Genomic DNA, 22079 nt, shown 5'->3' on the forward strand with positions numbered 1-22079 from the left:
CGGGATAGGCAATAAATGCTCGCCTAGCCAGCGATGCCCACATCCCATGAATGAATTAAAAAAAAATAACCTGCTCACCGATGCTCAGTTTGGGTTTTGCCAAGGCCACTCAGCTCCTGACCTCATTGCAGCCTTGATCCAAACATGAACAAAAGAGCTGAACTCCAGGGGAGAGGTGAGAGTGACTGCCCTTGACATCAAGGCAGCATTTTAACGAGTGCAGTATCTGGCAGCCTTAACAAAACTGAAGTCAATGGGAATCAGGGGAAATCTCTTCATTGGTTGGAGTCATATCTAGCACAAATGAAGATAGTTATGGTTGTTGGAGGCCAATCATCTCAGCCCCAGAACATCGCTGCAAGGAAAACAAAACTTGTGTAAATATATATATCACTTTTCATGACCACTGGGTATCTCAAAGTGCTTTACAGCCAATGAGGTAATTTTGAAGTGTAGTCACTGTTGTAATGGGGAAATGTGGCAGCTAATTTGCACAGAGTAAACTCCCACAAACAGTAATGTGATAATGATCAGATAATCTGTTTTTGCTCTTCTTTGAAATAGTGCCATGGGATCTTTTACATCCACCCAAGCAGGCAGCTAAAGCCTTGGTTTAAGGTCTCCTCTGAAAGACAGTACCTCCTATAATGTAGCACTGGATTGTCAGCCTTGATTTTTCTATGCAAGACCTGGAGTTGAACTTGAAACTTTGTGATTCAGAGTGCTACTAACTGAGCCACAGCTGACACTAGACTGAACTCCTCAGGGTAGTATCATAGGCCAAATTGTTTTATCAATGACCTATCCTTCAACATAAGGTCAGAAGTGTGGATGTTCACTGATAATTGCACAGTGTTCAGTACCATTCAGAACTCCTCAGATTCTGAAGTGGTCCATGCCCGCATGCAGAAAGACCTGGACAACATCAAGGCTTGGGCTGATATGTGGCAAGTAGTATTTGCGTCACACAAATGCCAGGCAATGGAAAGGCTAAAGAGATTGAAGTGTGAGGGACAGTTGATCCAGGCCATGGTTCTGTGCAGAATAATTTCATCAAGTATAATTTAATCTAACTTTTAAGAAAAGGGAAAAGACATAGAACATAGAACATAGAACATACAGCACAGAACAGGCCCTTCGGCCCACAATGTTGTGCCGATCCTTTGTCCTCTGTCAAGGACAATTTAATCTATACCCCATCATTCTCCTTTATCCATATACCTATCCAAAAGCCTTTTGAAAGTCCCTAAAGTTTCTGACTCAACAACTTCCCCGGGCAAGGCATTCCATGCCTCGACCACTCTCTGGGTAAAGAACCTTCCCCTGACATCCCCCTTATATCTCCCACCCTTCACCTTAAATTTATGACCCCTTGTAACGCTTTGCTCCACCCGGGGAAAAAGTTTCTGACTGTCTACCCTATCTATTCCCCTGATCATCTTATAAACCTCTATCATGTCACCCCTCATCCTTCTCCGTTCTAATGAGAAGAGGCCTAGAATGTTCAGCCTTTCCTCGTAAGACTTATTCTCCATTCCAGGCAACATCCTGGTAAATCTCCTCTGCACCCTCTCCAAGGCTTCCACATCCTTCCTAAAATGAGGCGACCAGAACTGCACACAGTACTCCAAATGAGGCCTCACCAAGGTCCTGTACAGCTGCATCATCACCTCGCGGCTCTTAAATTCAATCCCTCTGCTAATGAACGCTAACACCCCATATGCCTTCTTCACAGCCCTATCCACTTGAGTTGCAACTTTCAATGATCTATGCACATAGACCCCAAGGTCTCTCTGCTCCTCCACATGCCCAAGAACCCTACCGTTAACCCAGTATTTTGCATTCATGTTTGTCCTTCCAAAATGGACGACCTCACACTTTTCAGGGTTAAACTCCATCTGCCACTTTTCAGCCCAGCACTGCAACCTATCCAAGTCCCTTTGCAGACGACAATAGCCCTCCTCGGTATCCACAACTCCACCAACCTTTGTATCATCTGCAAATTTACTGACCCACCCTTCGACTTCCTCATCCAAGTCGTTAATAAAAATCACAAACAGGAGAGGACCCAGAACTGATCCCTGCGGCACGCCACTGGTAACTGGGCTCCAGGCTGAGTATTTACCATCTAAGACCACTCTCTGCCTTCTATCAGTTAGCCAATTCTTAATCCAACTGGCCACATTCCCCACTATCCCATGCCTCCTGACTTTCTCCATAAGTCTACCATGGGGGACCTTATCAAATGCCTTACTAAAATCCATGTACACCACATCCACTGGTTTACCCTCATCCACTTGCTTGGTCACCTGCTCAAAGAATTCAATCAGGCTTGTGAGGCAAGACCTACCCCTCACAAAACCGTGCTGACTGTCCCGAATCAAGCAGTGTCTTTCCAGATGCTCAGAAATCCTATCCCTCAGCACCTTTTCCATCAACTTGCCTACCACCGAAGTAAGACTAACTGGCCTGTAATTCCCAGGGTTGTTCCTATTCCCTTTCTTGAACAGGGGCACAACATTTGCCACCCTCCAATCACCTGGTACCACCCCCGTCAGCAGAGAAGATGAAAAGATCATTGCCAGCGGCTCTGCAATTTCATCCCTTGCTTCCTACCCAGGAGTCCTCGCTGCCGACCAGCTTCCGGTTCCTCCGGCGCCAAAAGAAACTCAAAGACAAGGAAAACAGTAAGTAAAACAGTAAGTACTTACTTTTAAAACACAGCTCCTGATGCCTTCACTCACCCACCGAAGAGTCGCTACCTTCTCCTGCTGCTCCGCCGGGAAATGAGGCCGAGTCCACGGAGCTCCGCACCTTTAAGGAAAATACCTACCCAGGAGTCCTCGCTGCCGACCAGCTTCCGGTTCCTCCGGCGCCAAAAGAAACTCAAAGACAAGGAAAACAGTAAGTAAAACAGTAAGTACTTACTTTTAAAACACAGCTCCTGATGCCTTCACTCACCCACCGAAGAGTCGCTACCTTCTCCTGCTGCTCCGCCGGGAAATGAGGCCGAGTCCACGGAGCTCCGCACCTTTAAGGAAAATACCTACCCAGGAGTCCTCGCTGCCGACCAGCTTCCGGTTCCTCCGGCGCCAAAAGAAACTCAAAGACAAGGAAAACAGTAAGTAAAACAGTAAGTACTTACTTTTAAAACACAGCTCCTGATGCCTTCACTCACCCACCGAAGAGTCGCTACCTTCTCCTGCTGCTCCGCCGGGAAATGAGGCCGAGTCCACGGAGCTCCGCACCTTTAAGGAAAATACCTACCCAGGAGTCCTCGCTGCCGACCAGCTTCCGGTTCCTCCGGCGCCAAAAGAAACTCAAAGACAAGGAAAACAGTAAGTAAAACAGTAAGTACTTACTTTTAAAACACAGCTCCTGATGCCTTCACTCACCCACCGAAGAGTCGCTACCTTCTCCTGCTGCTCCGCCGGGAGCAGGTATCGGGACCCTGATATGAGGGTCAAATGGGGGTCAGAACCCTGCACTGTGTGGGGAATAGTTACCTGACACTGATTTTCCCCGAATTCGCCAATTAGTGGCTGGAGGGCGGGCTTGCCAGCCGTAAGGATGGCATGCAGGCTCTCGTAGCTGGAGGGTCAATAGGAGATCCTCCAACACTGAAGAAGCAACAGGCTGCCTTTTCAGGTAAGCGAGAGAGGGAGCGCCTTAAGATGGAGGGACCCTTTCTCCAACTTATTAAAATGTCAATAAAAAACAGACTCAGCAGCTGGTCCACCATTGTGGAGAGGGAACCCCCTCGATGGGGCAGCCTGCAGCTGCAGCTGTGGCCAGGCAAGCTGTGCCGGGTGGGGAGGGACACCTCAAAGCCAGTCTGCTGCTGGGAAGCTGTCTCCAGGCGCCTAGCCTAGTCCCCGATGCCTTCAGGGCATGGAGGCCAACTGGAAAATTCCGGTCGGCCTCTGGCAATAGGCTTTAATTGCTTAATTGGCCTTTGAATACCCTTAATTGGTTCTGCGCCCCTTACAGGTGCGTCGCCCTGCCATCCCCTTCACCATTCCCCCATCCTGCCTCTGGAAAAAAGGTCCCGGGAGCAGGATGGAGATGGCAAACCAGCACGCCGGCTGACGGCGTGAATTTTCATGCCCACCCACCTCCATGCTCGCCCTCATCGGGGGCTAAAGATTTTGCCCATTGATTCTAAAGGAAATCACCATAAATAGGAGTTATGGCAAAAAAGGTTTGTATTGCTGCTTATTGATTGAATCTTCACGAGTACATTTGGTGAGCAGTACTGCTTATGGTATTGCAAAACAAATGATTATAACTGCTTATGATTTGATGTCACAAGCGTACAGGCAGCAACTTAAAATGATAGAAGAAATTCAGATTTGCACCCACAGTGAATTAATGATAGAAATGGATAATATGCTAGCTTAGGAACATATCGGAATGAAATAAATTCCAGCCTATCTAGCTTGTCCAACAGCCAGCATTCCTCTAAAATAAAAGCAAAATACTGCGGATGCTGGAAATCTGAAACAAAAACAAGAAATGCTGGATTCACTCAGCAGGTCTGGCAGCATCTGTGGAAAGAGAAGCAGAGTTAACGTTTCGGGTCAGTGACCATTCCTCAATCACCCTCAACCTCAACTAAGTATTCCGTTTTCCCTTATATATGTCGCACTATCTGCCTGGATAGTCCATTGCATACATTGTTAAGCAACTGCTTAAAGTAGTTTAGTTTAGAGATACAGCACTGAAACAGGCCCTTCGGCCCACCGAGTCTGTGCCGACCATCAACCACCCATTTATACTAATCCCACACTAATTCCATATTCCTACCACATCCCCACCTGTCCCTATATTGCCCTACCACTTACCTATACTAGGGGCAATTTATAATGGCCAATTAACCTATCACCCTGCAAGTCTTTTGTAAGTAATTATATCTTAACTATTTGTGTGCTTTCCCTCTCCCAAACTTGATCCAGAGTCCCTTGGTTCTAGAGTTTGTGATAATCTCAAATATATAATGGGGATTCCTTAAGGATCTTGAGTACTTGATTAACATCACCCCCGGACCTTCTCCAGAATAAACAATTCTAGGCTCTTCCATTTCTTAGCTCAGAGGCTTTGAGCTGTGTAGTAGTTTGGCTACCCTTCTCTGCACTGCATCAATAATGCCTGGCTATCCTTATTATACCAGAGCAGCTGGATTTATACACAGCACTTCAGGTGTGGCAATACAGACATGTTATCAGCACTTTAGATTTATGCTGTATCCCTCTGGTGAGCTTTCCTTAGTACTGATGTATATTTCAGTAAATATTGTTGTGCAAGTACAAAATGAATGTAATGGATTTGCACAGGCTGAGAAGTGAGGGTAATAGCAGAATCATCACTGCCTAGGGAGGGCAAAACATAAAAATGTATTTAAAACATGAAATCTTACCTCACCAAACTGTGTTAAGTTGTTTTTTATGTGATACACATTGCCTTGACTCTCTAATGCACTCTGTGCCCTGAAAAAGTAAATATCAATGACTATGTTTTACAATTTTAATCAGAGACCAAACTTACAAGATAACCAACATTAGTTAAAGAACTTTATACATTTCTAAATGCACTTCATGTTGGAACAGTAATCTGTCTGATCAGGTATTACAGCATATTGTACCCCTACAGACATCAGCAACAGATTAGGAGCCACAGTAGGCAGATTAAAAAGAAAGACTTTCAATTTTGCTTCAAGCTAGCTCTCCTGATGGTTCAGTAGATTACGTGATTGTGTGATAAGAATGAAACCTGTGGTATATTATTTTCTGTTCTCTTGCTTTACTGTTAAAATTAATGTTCACAAATCACAATAAATCACAATATTTTAATACACACTATAAACGTAGCCTGCATGACCTCATCCCTTCCTATCTTTGTACTCTTCTCTAGTGCTACAGCTCCCCTACCCCATTCCTCTGATTATCTTCCATTTGTCCCACTGTTTGCCAGCTATGCTTTCAATCATCAAGGCCTCAACTAAAGTAATCGGCTACAGTGTGTGGTGGGGGAAGTTTGGCACCAGCTGCAAGGAAACAGAAAGAGCTTTGCGATCAAACCTAAGAAAATATTTTAACCAATAAAGGAGATTCTGGTTCCAAGATGAATATTTGTTATATTTAGCTCAAATTCACTTAGATTAAAATCAGAATTGCCCTCTCTTCCTACGTTTTGCTCATAGTCACCTCACCTCCCACACATGGCGCGGTCATATTTTTGGAGACGTTTTAGACTTGTAATTTATGTAGTAAAATTTCTAGTCTGGTCGTGCAATTTTATGTCAAACATTTGCTTTCTTGTTCTTGTTGACTATACTCATTTAACTGGCATTTTTCTTTGAATTCTTTACATTTTGTTTGAATGTATTCTTTGATGTAATGTGTATCTTTTTTTGAACTAATGACTAATCCAGCTGCAGTTTGGGTTAAAATACAAGACAATGTCACATGATGCATGAATAATATAAAAGATGGAGCCACAATCAAGTTTGGTTGGCCAAAACTTGCGAGTGCTACCTGACCAATCAAAACCAGGCATGATTTGACCAAAAGATCCAGAAGGCCTTGCAAGGAGGCCTGACATCAGAAGCAAGTACATTCTGTCTGGCTTGTAAGTCAATCAACCTGGTGATCAGAACAGGATGTTGCCTGCAGGATTAAACTGCTGATAAGCAAAGTTGCTGAATTTGCCTCATAAGTCAATCAACCTTGCGATCAGCACATTGTGTTTGTGTGCAAGATGAAACTGCTGATGAGCAAAAGTGTTATGTCCATCGGCATGCCATAACTGTTCGAGACTTGTGGGCACCTATTTCGATAATAAGAGAAACAAAAAGGAATTGAGAACTTTGGGGGTGTTGAAACTACAAAGAATACTCAGGCTTGCCATATCAAAAAAAATTGGAAATTGGAGGAGAAAGCAGATAGACAATGTGTATGTGACTGATCAGCACCCGTCTCACTCGAAAGGAATATTCCAGTATATCCCACTGTGGGTATAAAACTTGCAAGACAAGAACGATTGCTGCTAGCCCGTACTGTCGACAGGAAGAGGAACAAGAAGCAGCAGTATGATCAACTGACTGACACATTCAGCTATGTATTGAATATGAGTTGTGGATTGTAAGTAAAAGGAACTTTCAGCCACAATATTGTAAGTTACTCATCGTATGCCTAAATACTAAAATTGACCAATAAATTGAATTTTGAAACTATCCATAGTCATGGTCATTTCCTAGTTCTAAAGAAAAAGAACTTGTAAAAGAACTGGGTATAGATTTACTTTACAATAATAATCAATCCTAACATTAGTGAAAGGGACACAGGCAGCTCATTTGCACTCACAGTGACCATTTGCTGGATGTCTTCCATCCATTGATTTTTCTTACTTACATTGTCCTGATCACCTGGAGTCCAAAAACACACACCACAAACAGCAAGTTTAATGACAAGTACCAATGATTTCTATGGGTGAGCGGAACTAGCTAAATTGCCCTTGCAGAGAGCCGGTATAGGCTCGATGGGCCGAATAGCCTCCTCCTTTGCTGTAACCAATCTCTGATTCTATGAGTTCAATGTAGCACGATGACTGCAAATGTGTATGGGAATCACCATATAGACACGAACCCAAGTGCAGGGGTCACGTACTATTTTGGAAAGTAACATAGAAACACAGAATCACAGAATCGTTACAGCGCAGAAGGAGGTCGTTTGGCCCATCGTGGCCACACCAGCTCTCTGAAAGAGCAACTCACTCAGTTCCATTCCCCTGCCTTCTCACCATAACCCTGCACATTCTTCCTTTTCATTAAACTGTCTAATTCCCTTTTGAATGCTTCAATTGAACCTGCCGCCACCACATTCTCATGCAGCGCATTCCAGAACTTAACCACACGCTGCGTGAAAAATGTTTTCCTCATGTCACGTTTGCTTCTCTTATTTTAAATCTGTGCCCTCTCATTCTTGCACCTTTCACGAGTGGGAACAGTTTCTCTCTATCTACTCTGTCCAGACCCCTCATGATTTTGAATACCTCTATCAAATCACCTCTCAGCCTTCTCTTCTCCAAGGAAAGCAGTCCTAACTTCTCCATCTATCTTCATAACTGAAGTTCCTCATCCCTGGAACCATTCTCGTGAATCTTTTCAGTACTCTCTCCAATGCCCCCACCTCTTTCCTCAAGTGCGGTACCCAGAATTGGACACAATACTCCAGCTGAGGCCGAACTAGTGTCTTATACAAGTTCAACATAACCTCCTTGCTCTGGTACTCTATACCCCTATTAGTAAAGCCGAGGATACTGTATGCTTTATTAACTGCTATCTCAACCTGTCCTGCCACCTTCAATGACTTATGCACGTATATACCTAGGTCCCTCTGCTCCTGCACCCCCTTTAGAATTGTACCCTTTATTTTATATTGTCTCTCCATGTTCTTCCCACCAAAATGAATCACTTCACATTTCTCTGCATTGAAATTCATCTGCCACCTGTCTACCCATTCCACCAACTTGTCTATGTCCTTTTGAAGTTCTACAATATCCTCCTCACAGTTCACAATGCTTCTAAGTTCCGTATCATCTGCAAAGTTTGAAATTGTGCCCTGTTCACCAAGGTCTAGGTCATTAATATAGAGCAGGAAAAGCAAGGGTCCCAACACTGATCCCTTAATTATTTTTTCTCGAAGTTTTCCTACCACTGAAGTTAAACTGACTTGCCTGTAGTTGCTGGAATTATCTTTTCACCCTTTTTTGAACAAGGGTGTAACATTTGCAATTCTCCAGTCTTCTGGCACCACCCCTGAGTCTAAGGAAGACTGAAAAATTATGGCCAGTGCCTCCGCAATTTCCACCCTCACCCCCCTCAGTATCCATGGATACATCTCATCTGGCCTTGGCATTTTATTCACTTTAAGTACAGACAGCCTATCTACTAATTCTTTATTAATTTTAAAGCTTTCCAGTGTCTGACTTAACTCCTCTTTCAACATTGCCTGGGTTGCATCTTCATCCTTGGTAAAGACAGATGCAAAATATTCATTTAATACCTCAGCCATGCCCTCTGCCTCCATGTGTAAATCCCCTTTCTGGTCCCTAGTCGGCCCCACTCTTCCTTTCACCACCCTTTTACTATTTATATGCCTATAAAAAACTTTGGGATTTCCTTTAATGCTAGCTGCCAGTCTCTTTTCATGCTTTCTCTTTGCTTCTCTTATTTGCTTTCTCACATCCCCTCTGGACCTTTTATATTCAGCCTGGTTCTCAATAGTATTTACCTGGCATCTGTCATAAACACACTTTTTCTTCTTTAACTTAATCTCTACCTCTTTTGTCATTCAGGGAACACTGGATTGGTTTGCTTTACTTTTCCCTTTCGAGGGAACATATCTTAACTGTGTCTTTGAAGGTAACCCATTGTTCATCTACCAGTTTTCCTGCCAGCTGTTGACTCCAATTTATTCACCCCAGCTCCAGTCTTAGCCCATTGAAGTTGGCTTTCCCCCAGTTAATTATTCTTACCCTGGATCGCTCTTTGTCCTTTTCTATAGTCAGCCTAAATCTTATGATACAAGGTTCACGATCCCCTAAATGCTCTCCTACTGATGCTTGGTCCATTTGGCTCACCTCATTCCCAAGAACCAGGTCCAGCAGTGCCTCCTTTCTCAGACTAGCAACATACTGTTGTAGAACATATTGGTGCCGTTCAGGATTTTGAGCTGCAGAATTTTCAATGCAACTTAATTACAGCGGTCCATAACTGCTGAAATTCTCTGCTAGAATAAAACATTCACTTCTTTGTGTGAACTGGCATTAATACAACCAAAGTATCCTTAACATTTAGACTGTTACTTACCACCTGACATTAAATCAGAACATCGACCCATTGTGTCTGCAGAATATATATATTTTAAAAATATTAATGGGTTGTGTAGACATCTAACAATACATTCTACAAGTATTATTTTGAAACAGAAGTATATTACAACCAGAATGGCAACTCTCAATGAACTGCAAAACTCACTTACAATATCATTGGTATTTCTATGAAAGCATGTTGTGCAAAAAGCTTATATAGAAACGGAATCAATTTGTGGAGTTGCAGGAACCAACAATAGCTTTAATGACAGCTTTCTCAGTGGTAGTAGTCTTGCTTCTTTGTTGAAAGGTTGCAGATTTAAGCTCTACTCCAGGACTTGAGCTCATAAAGTAGGAGTATACTTCAGTGCAGTACTGAGCGAATACTACATTGTCAAAGGTGCAGACTTCAGGTGAAATATTAAATAGAAATCCCATCTTCCTGTTGACATGGGTATAAAATAGCACCATCTGAAGATGCAAAGAGAGGTCCACCTGTGCCCTGATCGATATTTATCCTTAAATCAACATTACCAAAATTGATTATCTGGCTATTCATTCATTTGCTGTTTGCAATGACCGTGCTGCTCTGTTTGCCTACATGACCACAGTGACTATACTTCAAGCATAATTAATTGGCTGTGACATATTTTGGGGCACCCTGAGGATGTGAATGTTGCTCTATATGCAAGTTTATTCTTTTTGAGCTCTGCCTCTGTACCAAGTTCTTCAATAGAAATGCTTGCAGATTCAATTTAAGTTGAAGTCTCAGGACTCATTGTGTTGAAATTGTAAATTTCCTAATCCAAATGCTTTTTACAAGTCATGTTACACTAATAATCACCACAGTGTCATTGACCAATTTTGCCACATCCACAAAACTATTAAGTACATTTGTTACACAGCTTTTGGTTGGTTTGGATTTTTGTTTCAGATTTGTTGCTTCTACTTGCTAGATACGTTTCAATCGCATTTTTCCGCAAACAGACTCCACTCCTACTTTTGTATGACCTGACAGGGAAAACTTATAATGGGATGTCCTGTTTGGCTATCCATTCAATGGCCTCCTGAGAGACTGTACTATAAATATGAGACTGGATGTAAAATTTCCAGAATCATTCTCCCAAACTTTTTGTTTTTACAAACCGCAATAAGAGTAACTATTCTGTTTTCTGGTACCTTTTGGTGCCCAATGAAATGTAAAAATAATCTCTGCCAGAGTTGCCCACTCCCTCTTTGTACTCTGATTTCTTCAAGTATTCTTGGCTGAATTATATTATATATGTTTACTCTATCAGTAACGTAATTACTTCAGTTTAAAAAAAAACTTCATTATTGATCTTGGAGTTTTTAATGAATTCACCCATTCCATTACTGGACCAGAAATTAAACACATATTTTTCAGAACAGAAGCAAAATGAATATTTTCTGTGGTGAAAGGTGTTACTCAAAAACATGATTTAACAATTGTGGTTTTATTAATTTTATATATCAGAATATTTTTCTTTTCTGAATTTATACATTTAATTGTATTCTTCTTTTGTTTTTCTCAGGATAATCCTATTGTAAAATTTGTGAACAGAAATGGGCACGTCCTTCTACTGAGCATGCTAACAATTTCTCTCCTATCATCATACAATACAATCATTCAGAACAGGAGTGTCCTAGCCAACATTTCACTACCAACCAACAATAACTGAAACAGATGAACAAGTAATTCATACTACAGCAGATATAACATCATAATCAATCAAAAATGAAATAGTTGGGAGATTAGCAACAGCTGTCTATTGTTCCAGCCTTATACACTGTTCTTGAAATGCATAATAACCTCATCAGATGTTCAAGCCGATGTGAACTAGATTTTCATCCTGGTTGTGCATGGAATGGTGTCACTAAATCTCTCTTGTCAATTTGGCCCGCCAGTATCAATGAATCTAGAGCTGCTGTGAGATACCATTTTCATCGTTCTTTCAAATGTCAGTGGTACAAGCAAGTGGTAATGCTCAGAGAAGGAAGCTGGTCAGTGTAAAGGTGATTGTTTGGGAGAATTACAGCCTCATTGTTTTCTTTTTCACGTTTTCTTGGCAGAAATAAAACCAGCTATTGACCAGTATCTCATTATAGGATCCAGTTTTTTTTTCAAATTTTAGGCACTTCTCCCATTAACGTCATCTGTAATCCTGTTCTCAATTGGTTGGTTTTCACTTGTGCTCTGTCACTGAGTGTTAAAAATGGAAAGTATAATCGTTACGACCAGGTGAAGAAGGGGTCTAGGGCTCCCCTCTCGTCCTTTTTCTGATTTGGCCAGAACAGGGTTTAACTTTTAAAACACAGTGTTTATAGCTTCCCCCTCAGTGAGTCCTTGCTCAATGCTCTCTAATTGTGTTGCAAATAAATCAACCAGGCAGGTTTTCTCAGATTTAAACAAGAAAGGTGCATGTTTATTAACCTTAAAACTCTAACTCAGTTAAAACTACTAAAAATATGCAACACGACCATGCTAGCATACATACGCAATAAACACACACACAAATAGAGACAGATGAAGAGAAAAAATTAAGGGGGAAATGTTATAAGTAATTGATGGAATTTAGTTATTGGCTTTGTATTGGATATAAAGTTTTTGATTGAAGTTAAGTCTTGCAGTTCTCGTTGGGGCCCAGTGCATACTTTCAAACTTGTTTCGCTGGTCTTCTGTCTTGAGGCTTAAGTTACTTCTGTGAGTCCCTGGATCTTTGCGTGTGACAGAGAGAGAGAGAGAGAGAGAGAGAGAGAGATGCTCTCTTCTTGAAGTTCAGTTGCAGTATCTTCCCAAACTGTTCTGTGTCAAGCACAATTCAAAAAACCCCAGGTTGGCCAGCAGCTTAGTAATGTGACTAGCTACTTGTGTGGAGCAGCCTCACCTGCAGGATTTGTGGATTCCACTAAGCTTACCAGACACTCTCAAAGTGGTGGGGGTGGGGCGGGGGATGTGGTGGAATGCTGGTCGCTGGATCCATGACTCTCAATGTCTCTTGATCGTCACTATTGACAAAACCTATCTGGCTAATTGAATCAGGCAGTATTGTCTTCTTCATGCAACTGTCCTTTAGAGTGCAAATGTGCAGCCATGTTTTCAGCCACTGTTGTGGTCTTTTAAACAAGTTATTTCAAGTCCAGTAACAGTTCAAAAATAATGTTCCATACTATGAAATTAATGTGTCTTATTTTGGCAGGTGTGGTTTCCATCACAATAATGCACAAAGTCTGCTGGATCAAAACCTATTTAAACCTGCCTTTTAGCATAACCGGATAGGAATGCCAGCAGCAAACATCCTATTAAAGAATGCATTTTATGTTCAGAACTCCATTTTGTACTTAAAAAACAGGTCTTCTTCAGAATGTCTTGAATAGGTAATATCTGTACTCTGTCAACAAATCAGCTTAAATCTTCAAGACTATGCCAATTTTTGTCAGACAAGACAGCCTTAAGTAGCTTTAATCCTCTAATAGATACATATATCTCTTGGCGACAATATGTTGACCTTTTCTGTACTTGTGAGATCAGCTCTTGTCACAAGACCCACTTTCTGGAATGCTGAGCTGATGTAAGTTAAGGTAAAACCAAGAATGAAGGTTATGGAGGACATAGTGCAGTGGCCTTTAAGATGAGCTTAAAAAGTGGGACCATTGTCAGGAAGGTAGTGAAGATCCAAAGGGTTGTGACTGAATTCAGCAACTGTAACATATGGTCTTCTGCAGCCTTTGTATTGTGTGTGTTACCTGTGTGTAATCAAGAGAACTGAGATTTTCCATTGGGATTGGTCAGGAAGGAATGAGTCATTGTAAATTCAACCCAGACAACTGGAATAAAAATATCTAATCTCTGAGAGCCATAAGAATCCTGTGAAAAATAATCTGAACCTAGTTCCCAGTATAAGCCTACAGTACAAATCTACCCATGAGTTGGCAAAATCTGTTTTCAATTCACATTCAAAAAAATGGAAATAAATTCAGTCTCGGTGATTTTATGAGTTTCAAGTTAACGTAGCTTGTTGTTTCTTTTTAGGAGGAGCTTACCTCCACATCTGTTTTATGCCACATATGACCTGGGATTACTCAATGCTGACAGTGGATTCCACCACTGACATTCTCCAATTTGAGCACAAAAGAATCATTCCCCCCCTTCACACCACAGCATAAAAGATATGTAACAAAGTTTATTACCATGGAGTGTGGCAGTTGTGCGTCAAAGACATAGAGCGTACTCCAAGTTCATAAAACATTCTTAAGGTTGCCAAACTACTGTCAATTGAGTGTCCTCCTTCAATACTGATTAGACAAGCTATTTTTTCAGTTTTGTTAATGCCTAGATTTAAAGAAATCAACAAATTATCAATTTGGAAAACTTTATCAACTTTGCTTCCAATTTCCACCCTTCTCTCACCTTCACATGGTCCATCTCTGACACTTCCCTTCCCTTCCTCGACTTCTCTGTCTCCATCTCTGGGGATAGGTTGTCTACTAATATTCATTATAAGCCCACCGACTCCCACAGCTACCTCGACTACACTTCTTCACACCCTACCTCCTGTAAGGACTCCATTCCATTCTCCCAGTTTCTCTGTCTCCGACGCATCTGCTCTGATGATGCTACCTTCCATGACGGTGCTTCTGATATGACCTTTTTCCTCAACCAAGGATTCCCCCCCACTGTGGTTGACAGGGCCCTCAACCGTGTCCGGCTCATTTCCCGCACCTCTACCCTCACCCCTTCCCCTCCCTCCCAGAACCGTGACAGGGTTCCCCTTGTCCTCACTTTCCACCCCATCAGCCTCCATATCCAAAGGATCATCCTCCGCCATTTCCGCCACCTCCAGCGTGATGCCACTACCAAACGCATCTTCCCCTCCCTTCCCCTGTCAGCATTCCGAAGGGATCATTCCCTCCGCGACACCCTGGTCCACTCCTCCATTACCCCCACCACCTCGTCCCCATCCCATGGCACCTTCCCCTGCAATCTCAGGAGGTGTAATACCTGCCCATTTACCTCCTCTCTCCTCACTATCCCAGGCCCCAAACACTCCTTTCAGGTGAAGCAGCGATTTACTTGTACTTCTTTCAATGTAGTATACTGTATTCGCTGCTCACAATGTGGTCTCCTCTACATTGGGAAGACCAAGCGCAGACTGGGTGACCGCTTTGCGGAACACCTCCGCTCAGTCCGCAAGCAGGACCCTGAGCTTCCAGTTGCTTGCCATTTCAACACTCCCCCCTGCTCTCATGCTCACATCTCTGTCCTGGGATTGCTGCAGTGTTCCAGTGAACATCAACGCAAGCTCGAGGAACAGCATCTCATCTACCGATTAGGCACACTACAGTCTGCCGGACTGAACATTGAGTTCAATAATTTCAGAGCATGACAGCCCCCCATTTTACTTTCATTTTTAGTTATTTTTTCTTTTTTTCTTTTTTACATTTTTTACAATCTTAGTTTGTTCAGTTTGCTTACCCACTGTTTTGTTTTCAGGTTTGCACTTGCTGCTGTTCAATATTCAGTCCGTTAACACCTAATCTGTACTAATGCTTTGTCTTTCAACACACCATTAACATATTGTCTGCCTTTACTCCATGACCTTGTGGCCTTGTCCAATCTACACCTTCTCCTTTGTTATCTCTTGCCCCACCCTCACCTCACTTGCTTATAATCTGTGACTTTTCTAATATTTGTCAGTTCCGAAGAAGGGTCACTGACCCGAAACGTTAACTCTGCTTCTCTTTCCACAGATGCTGCCAGACCTGCTGAGTGGTTCCAGCATTTCTTGTTTTTATTTCAGATTTCCAGCATCCGCAGTATTTTGCTTTTATAACAAATTATCAATATTCTTTATCGTTTACATAAATTCATAAATGTTAAATTTCCAGATGAACTTTATTGAAATGTTCTTAACTGGTACCTTTTGAAGAAGTAACCAGCTCAAATTCTGGATACTTCCTGCACATCCGTTTGATGACATCTATTTGTTCCAGGGTCAGGCGAACAGCATCCTTGTTTTGGGCTGAGCACAGTACATATGCAGACCACAACTGTAATGAATATTGAAACAATGTTGTATTTAATGCATGCATCATGACTTTTGAAAATAATAAGGTTCAAGCAAGATGAAAGATAAAAAGAAACATTTTTCCCCCCGAGCGATGCATGTGTAGAGGAAATACCTTGGAAAAGCTGTGAAATTAAATAGTAGGAAGACTGAAGCCATTGTCTTCAGTCGCCTCTACAATCTCTGTTCCATAGTCATAGAAATATATGGCACAGAAGGTGGCCATCTGGCCTATTTTGTCTGTGTCGGCCAAAAAGAGCCATCCAGCCTAATCCCCTTTCCAGCTCTTGTTCTGTAGACTTATAAATTATGGCACTTCAAATCCAAGTACTTTTTAAATGCCATGAGGGTTTCTGCCTCTACCACCCTTTCAGGCAGTGAATTCCAGACCCCCACCACCAGCTGGATGAAATCAATTCTCCTCAACTCACCTCTAATCCTCTACGAATTACTTTAAATATGGGGGTCAGTTAGCTCAGTTGGTAAGAGTGTGAAGCAGAAAGACACCAACAATGCTGGTTCACTCCCCGTACTGGCTGTGGTAGTTCATGGAGGCCTGCCTCCTCGCTTTGCCCCGCGCTTGCGAAGTTGTAACCCTCAAACTATACATTACCAACTCTCTAATGGGGACAGATGCCTTTGGGGCCAAGGCTAAAACAACAATTCCCCCTGGTTACCGATGTTAAATTAAATGGGTCCTTTCTACCTATGCCCTTCATAATTTTATTCTTTTGGGCCTCCTTATCTCGAGAGACAATGGATACGCGCCTGGAGGTGGTCAGTGGTTTGTGAAGCAGCGCCTGGAGTGGCTATAAAGGCCAATTCTGGAGTGACAGGCTCTTCCACAGGTGCTGCAGAGAAGTTTGTTTGTTGGGGCTGTTGCACAGTTGGCTCTCCCCTTTCGCCTCTGTCTTTTTTCCTGCCAACTACTAAGTCTCTTCGACTCGCCACAATTTAGCCCTGTCTTTATGGCTGCCCGCCAGCTCTGGCGAATGCTGGCAACTGACTCCCACGACTTGTGATCAATGTCACACGATTTCATGTCGCGTTTGCAGACGTCTTTATAACGGAGACATGGACGGCCGGTGGGTCTGATACCAGTGGCGAGCTCGCTGTACAATGTGTCTTTGGGGATCCTGCCATCTTCCATGCGGCTCACATGGCCAAGCCATCTCAAGCGCCGCTGACTCAGTAGTGTGTATAAGCTGGGGATGTTGGCCGCTTCAAGGACTTCTGTGTTGGAGATATAGTCCTGCCACCTGATGCCAAGTATTCTCCGAAGGCAGCGAAGATGGAATGAATTGAGACGTCGCTCTTGGCTGGCATACGTTGTCCAGGCCTCGCTGCCGTAGAGCAAGGTACTGAGGACACAGGCCTGATACACTCGGACTTTTGTGTTCCGTGTCAGTGCGCCATTTTCCCACACTCTCTTGGCCAGTCTGAACATAGCAGTGGAAGCCTTACCCATGCGCTTGTTGATTTCTGCATCTAGAGACAGGTTACTGGTGATAGTTGAGCCTAGGTAGGTGAACTCTTGAACCACTTCCAGAGCGTGGTCGCCAATATTGATGGATGGAGCATTTCTGACATCCTGCCCCATGATGTTCGTTTTCTTGAGGCTGATGGTTAGGCCAAATTCATTGCAGGCAGACGCAAACCTGTCGATGAGACTCTGCAGGCATTCTTCAGTGTGAGATGTTAAAGCAGCATCGTCAGCAAAGAGGAGTTCTCTGATGAGGACTTTCCGTACTTTGGACTTCGCTCTTAGACGGGCAAGGTTGAACAACCTGCCCCCTGATCTTGTGTGGAGGAAAATTCCTTCTTCAGAGGATTTGAACGCATGTGAAAGCAGCAGGGAGAAGAAAATCCCAAAAAGTGTGGGTGCGAGAACACAGCCCTGTTTCACACCACTCAGGATAGGAAAGGGCTCTGATGAGGAGCCACCATGTTGAATTGTGCCTTTCATATTGTCATGGAATGAGGTGATGATACTTAGTAGCTTTGGTGGACATCCGATCTTTTCTAGTAGTCTGAAGAGACCACGTCTGCTGACGAGGTCAAAGGCTTTGGTGAGATCAATGAAAGCAATGTAGAGGGGCATCTGTTGTTCACGGCATTTCTCCTGTATCTGACGAAGGGAGAACAGCATGTCAATAGTCGATCTCTCTGCACGAAAGCCACACTGTGCCTCAGGGTAGACGCGCTCGGCCAGCTTCTGGAGCCTGTTCAGAGCGACTCGAGCAAAGACTTTCCCCACTATGCTGAGCAGGGAGATTCCACGGTAGTTGTTGCAGTCACCGCGGTCACCTTTGTTTTTATAGAGGGTGATGATGTTGGCATCGCGCATGTCCTGGGGTACTGCTCCCTCGTCCCAGCACAGGCATAGCAGTTCATGTAGTGCTGAGAGTATAGCAGGCTTGGCACTCTTGATTATTTCAGGGGTAATGCTGTCCTTCCCAGGGGCTTTTCCGCTGGCTAGGGAATCAATGGCATCACTGAGTTCCGATTTGGTTGGCTGTATGTCCAGCTCATCCATGACTGGTAGAGGCTGGGCTGCATTGAGGGCAGTCTCAGTGACAGCATTCTCCCTGGAGTACAGTTCTAGGTAGTGCTCCCTGGTGTGCAGCAAGGTTAGACTCAGACCAAAGAAGTTGCATCATTCCAAGCAGAAGGGCCACCCGCGCATCAACACGAGCAGAATTTCTCACCCACAGCTGTTACAAAAATTTCTAAATTCACTTGTAACAGCCCTTCAAAACACTCCCACAGGGGATGCTGAGACCAAGTGGGCCCACATCAGAGACGCCATCTATGAGTCAGCTTTGACCACCTACGGCAAAAGTGCGAAGAGAAATGCAGACTGGTTTCAATCTCATAATGAAGAGCTGGAACCTGTCATAGCCGCTTAGCGCATTGCACTTTTGAACTACAAGAAAGCCCCCAGCGATTTAACATCCGCAGCACTTAAAGCAGCCAGAAGTACTGCACAAAGAACAGCTAGGCGTTGCGCAAACGACTACTGGCAACACCTATGCAGTCATATTCAGCTGGCCTCAGACACCGGAAACATCAGAGGAATGTATGATGGCATGAAGAGAGCTCTTGGGCCAACCATCAAGAAGATCACCCCCCTCAAATCTAAATCGGGGGACATAATCACTGACCAACGCAAACAGATGGACCGCTGGGTTGAGCACTACCTAATTTTATACACCTTGATTAAATCTACCCTCAGCCTCCTCTGTTCAAAGAAAACAACCCCAGTCTATCCAATCATTCCTCATAGCTAAAATTCTCCATATATGCCAACATCCCCGTAAATCTCCTCTGTACCTTGCCTAGTGGGAACACATCCTCTCTGTAATGTGGTGACCAGAACTGTATGCAGTACTCTAGCTATGGCCTAACTGTTTTATACATAACCTCCCTGCTCTTATATTCTATGCCTTGGCTAATAAAAGAAAATATCTTGTGCTTTCTTTAACCACCTTATTTACTTGTCCTGCTACCTTCAGAGATTTGTGGATATGCACTCCAAGGTACCTTTGTAATCCCTCCACACTTCTTAAAAACCTAGCAGTTATTATATATTCCCTTGCCTTTTTTTGTCCTCCCAAATGCATCATCTCACACTTCTCCAGATTGAATTCCACTTTCTACTTTTCTGCCCACCTGACCAGTTTATTGCTATCTTCCTGCAGTCTACAGCTTTCTTCTTCATTATCAACCACATGACCAAGTTTTGTATCATTTGCAAACTTCTTAATCACACCACCTGCATTCAAGTCCCAATCATTGATACATTGGTGCCTTCATCCTTCGTAGTCGAAAATGACCATGACATCAACTAGAATTTATTGAGTTAGGTTTCAGGTGCAATGTGTACGAAGGTGACTAGTCAGTCCAATTTGAGCACAAAAAGATCTGTTGCATGTTGGTCACACATATATTGTTGGTGCAGAAGAGGTGCTTTTGGCTCTGGACTTGCAAAGCTCACATTTCCTGTTGGCCAGTGTGACTGTTCTGTTCACAGGAGATGACGCCTTTGCTGATGACACTGCACCATATAATGTGATCCATTGCGAGGTTCTCCCATGACTCAGGGGCGATGATGAAACTGATCAGTGAGACCTTCAGGGTGTTCTTGACATGCTGTTTCTGGCCTCCATGTGAACATTTTCCTTCAATTAGCTCGCCATAGAAGAGTTTTATTGGCTAGCGCTCATCAGTCATTCTGGCAACATGTCCTACCCATCTTATCTGAGCTCTATTCAGCAGAGTGCAGATGCTCGACATGGCAGTCAGGGGGAGAATCTCAGTATTAGGAATCTTGTCTTGCTATCTGATCTTGAGTAGTCTCAGCAAGCAGGTAATGTGAAATTGGTGTATCTTGTTTGTGTGCCTGGAGAAAACTGTCCATGTCTCACAAGCGTACAAGAGTGGGAACGACAACCATCCTGTATACCTTCACTTTTGTTGAGACCCCAGACACTTTTCCATAACTTGTTAAAGGCAACGCTGGCCTCAGTTTTTCTGGCAACAAGTTCGACGTCAATGTGAACTGCTCTGGAGAGGGTACTGCCGAGGTAGGTAAATTTGTCAATTGTTTTAAATCTTTGACCATTGACTGCAATGGTTGGCTTCACATACTGCTTTTGTCGGGCAAGTTGGTACATGACTTCAGTCTTTTTGACGCTGATGGTGAGACTGAAGTTATCACACACAGATGAGCAGCAACCCATACTATGTTGCATTTGTTCTGAATGGGCACTTAGGGCACAGTCATCATTGATATATACCATGAAAAGTAAGGGGCCTAATACTAAGCTCTGTGGAATCCCATAGGAAACAGTTTTCCAATCATAAGCATAGCCATCGACCATTATCCTTTGCTGCCTGCCATTGAGCCAGTTTAGGATCCAACTTGTCACTTGCCCTTAGATACCACAGACATTTACTTTTCTGACTTCTGCCATGTGGGAACTTGTCAAAAGCCTTGCTAAAATTCATGTAGACTACATCAAATGTGGTACCCTCATCGACCTTCCTTGTTACCTCTTCTAAAAATGCATTAAAGTTAGTCAGATAAGACCTTCCCTTAACAAAATCCATGCTGACAGTCCTTGACTAATCCGGCCTCTCTAAATAACAGTCAATATTGTCCCTCAGAAATTTTTCCAAAAATTTGCCCACCACTGATGTTAGGCTGATTGGCTTGTGATTACTCAGTCTACCCCTTTCTCCCTTTTTAAACAATGGTACAACACTAGCAGTCCTCCAGTACCATGCCTGTAGACAGAAAGGATTGGGAAACAACGGTAAGAACCTCCACTATTTCTCCCTTCTCCTAACAGCCTACGAAGCATTTCAGCTGGGCTGAGCAATTTATCTACTTTCAAACACCTTATTATGTTCTTCCTAACTATGCTTATCCCATCCAATAGTTCACACTCATCCTCTTTATCTACAATGTCTGAATCATCCCCTTTTTTGTGAAGTGTAATAACTGCAACTGAACCCAATCCTTTTCTTTTCCAAATGGACTTCAGCACAGATTCAACGTAATGACCAAGAGTGAAGACCCTGGCTAATTTACTCCTCTCAAACCCAGGGGTACTGAGGCAAATAGGAACACACCTACTGCCATATCTCATGCAAATCAGCTAATGGAGTTCAAACCTTGATTTGCTGGTCTGTATGGCTTAGCTACTAACTGGATAAACTGACTGAGTCATGGCCAGGGCAGCCATCTGACATTATGGGAAAACATGTGATTACACAGACAGAAACAAAGGTTTAGTCTATTATTTTTCAAGACTTAAGAAAAATGGGCTACTGCTTTTAAATAAAACATCTTGATTATTCACCACTATTTTTATATTTCTGTTCACTGCACATTATTGCCTGAGAAAAGCCAGGCAGATGAATTCTAATACACTTTCAGTGCAGGATCTTTAATCACTATTAACAACAGAGTTTGGAAGAATGAGAGATGATCTCATTGGAACGCTAAAATTCTTAAGGGGCTTGACAGGGTAGATACTGGGAGGATGTTTCCCCTGGCTGGGGATTCTAGACCTAGGGTCACAATCTCAGAATGAGGGCTTACCCATTTAGGACTGA

The 22079-nt window shown here is 43.1% G+C and overlaps 1 protein-coding gene across 7 annotated transcripts in view; it reads right to left on the minus strand.

The window, feature by feature from the left end:
• Nucleotides 1-22079, minus strand: part of dpep2 (dipeptidase 2) — a 64459-nt gene that overhangs the window by 38197 nt on the left and 4183 nt on the right. For all 7 annotated transcript variants that reach the window (XM_068049487.1, XM_068049486.1, XM_068049485.1 and 4 more), the window contains exons 4-6: nucleotides 15810-15939; nucleotides 14080-14221; nucleotides 5417-5486 (exon numbers count right to left, since the gene is read on the minus strand). In XM_068049487.1, coding sequence (XP_067905588.1) covers nucleotides 5417-5486; nucleotides 14080-14221; nucleotides 15810-15939 — 342 coding nt within the window. The remainder of the gene's footprint in view (nucleotides 1-5416; nucleotides 5487-14079; nucleotides 14222-15809; nucleotides 15940-22079) is intronic.

Source organism: Heterodontus francisci, chromosome 17 (genome assembly GCF_036365525.1).
Source record: "Heterodontus francisci isolate sHetFra1 chromosome 17, sHetFra1.hap1, whole genome shotgun sequence".
NCBI classification, from domain to species: domain Eukaryota; kingdom Metazoa; phylum Chordata; class Chondrichthyes; order Heterodontiformes; family Heterodontidae; genus Heterodontus; species Heterodontus francisci.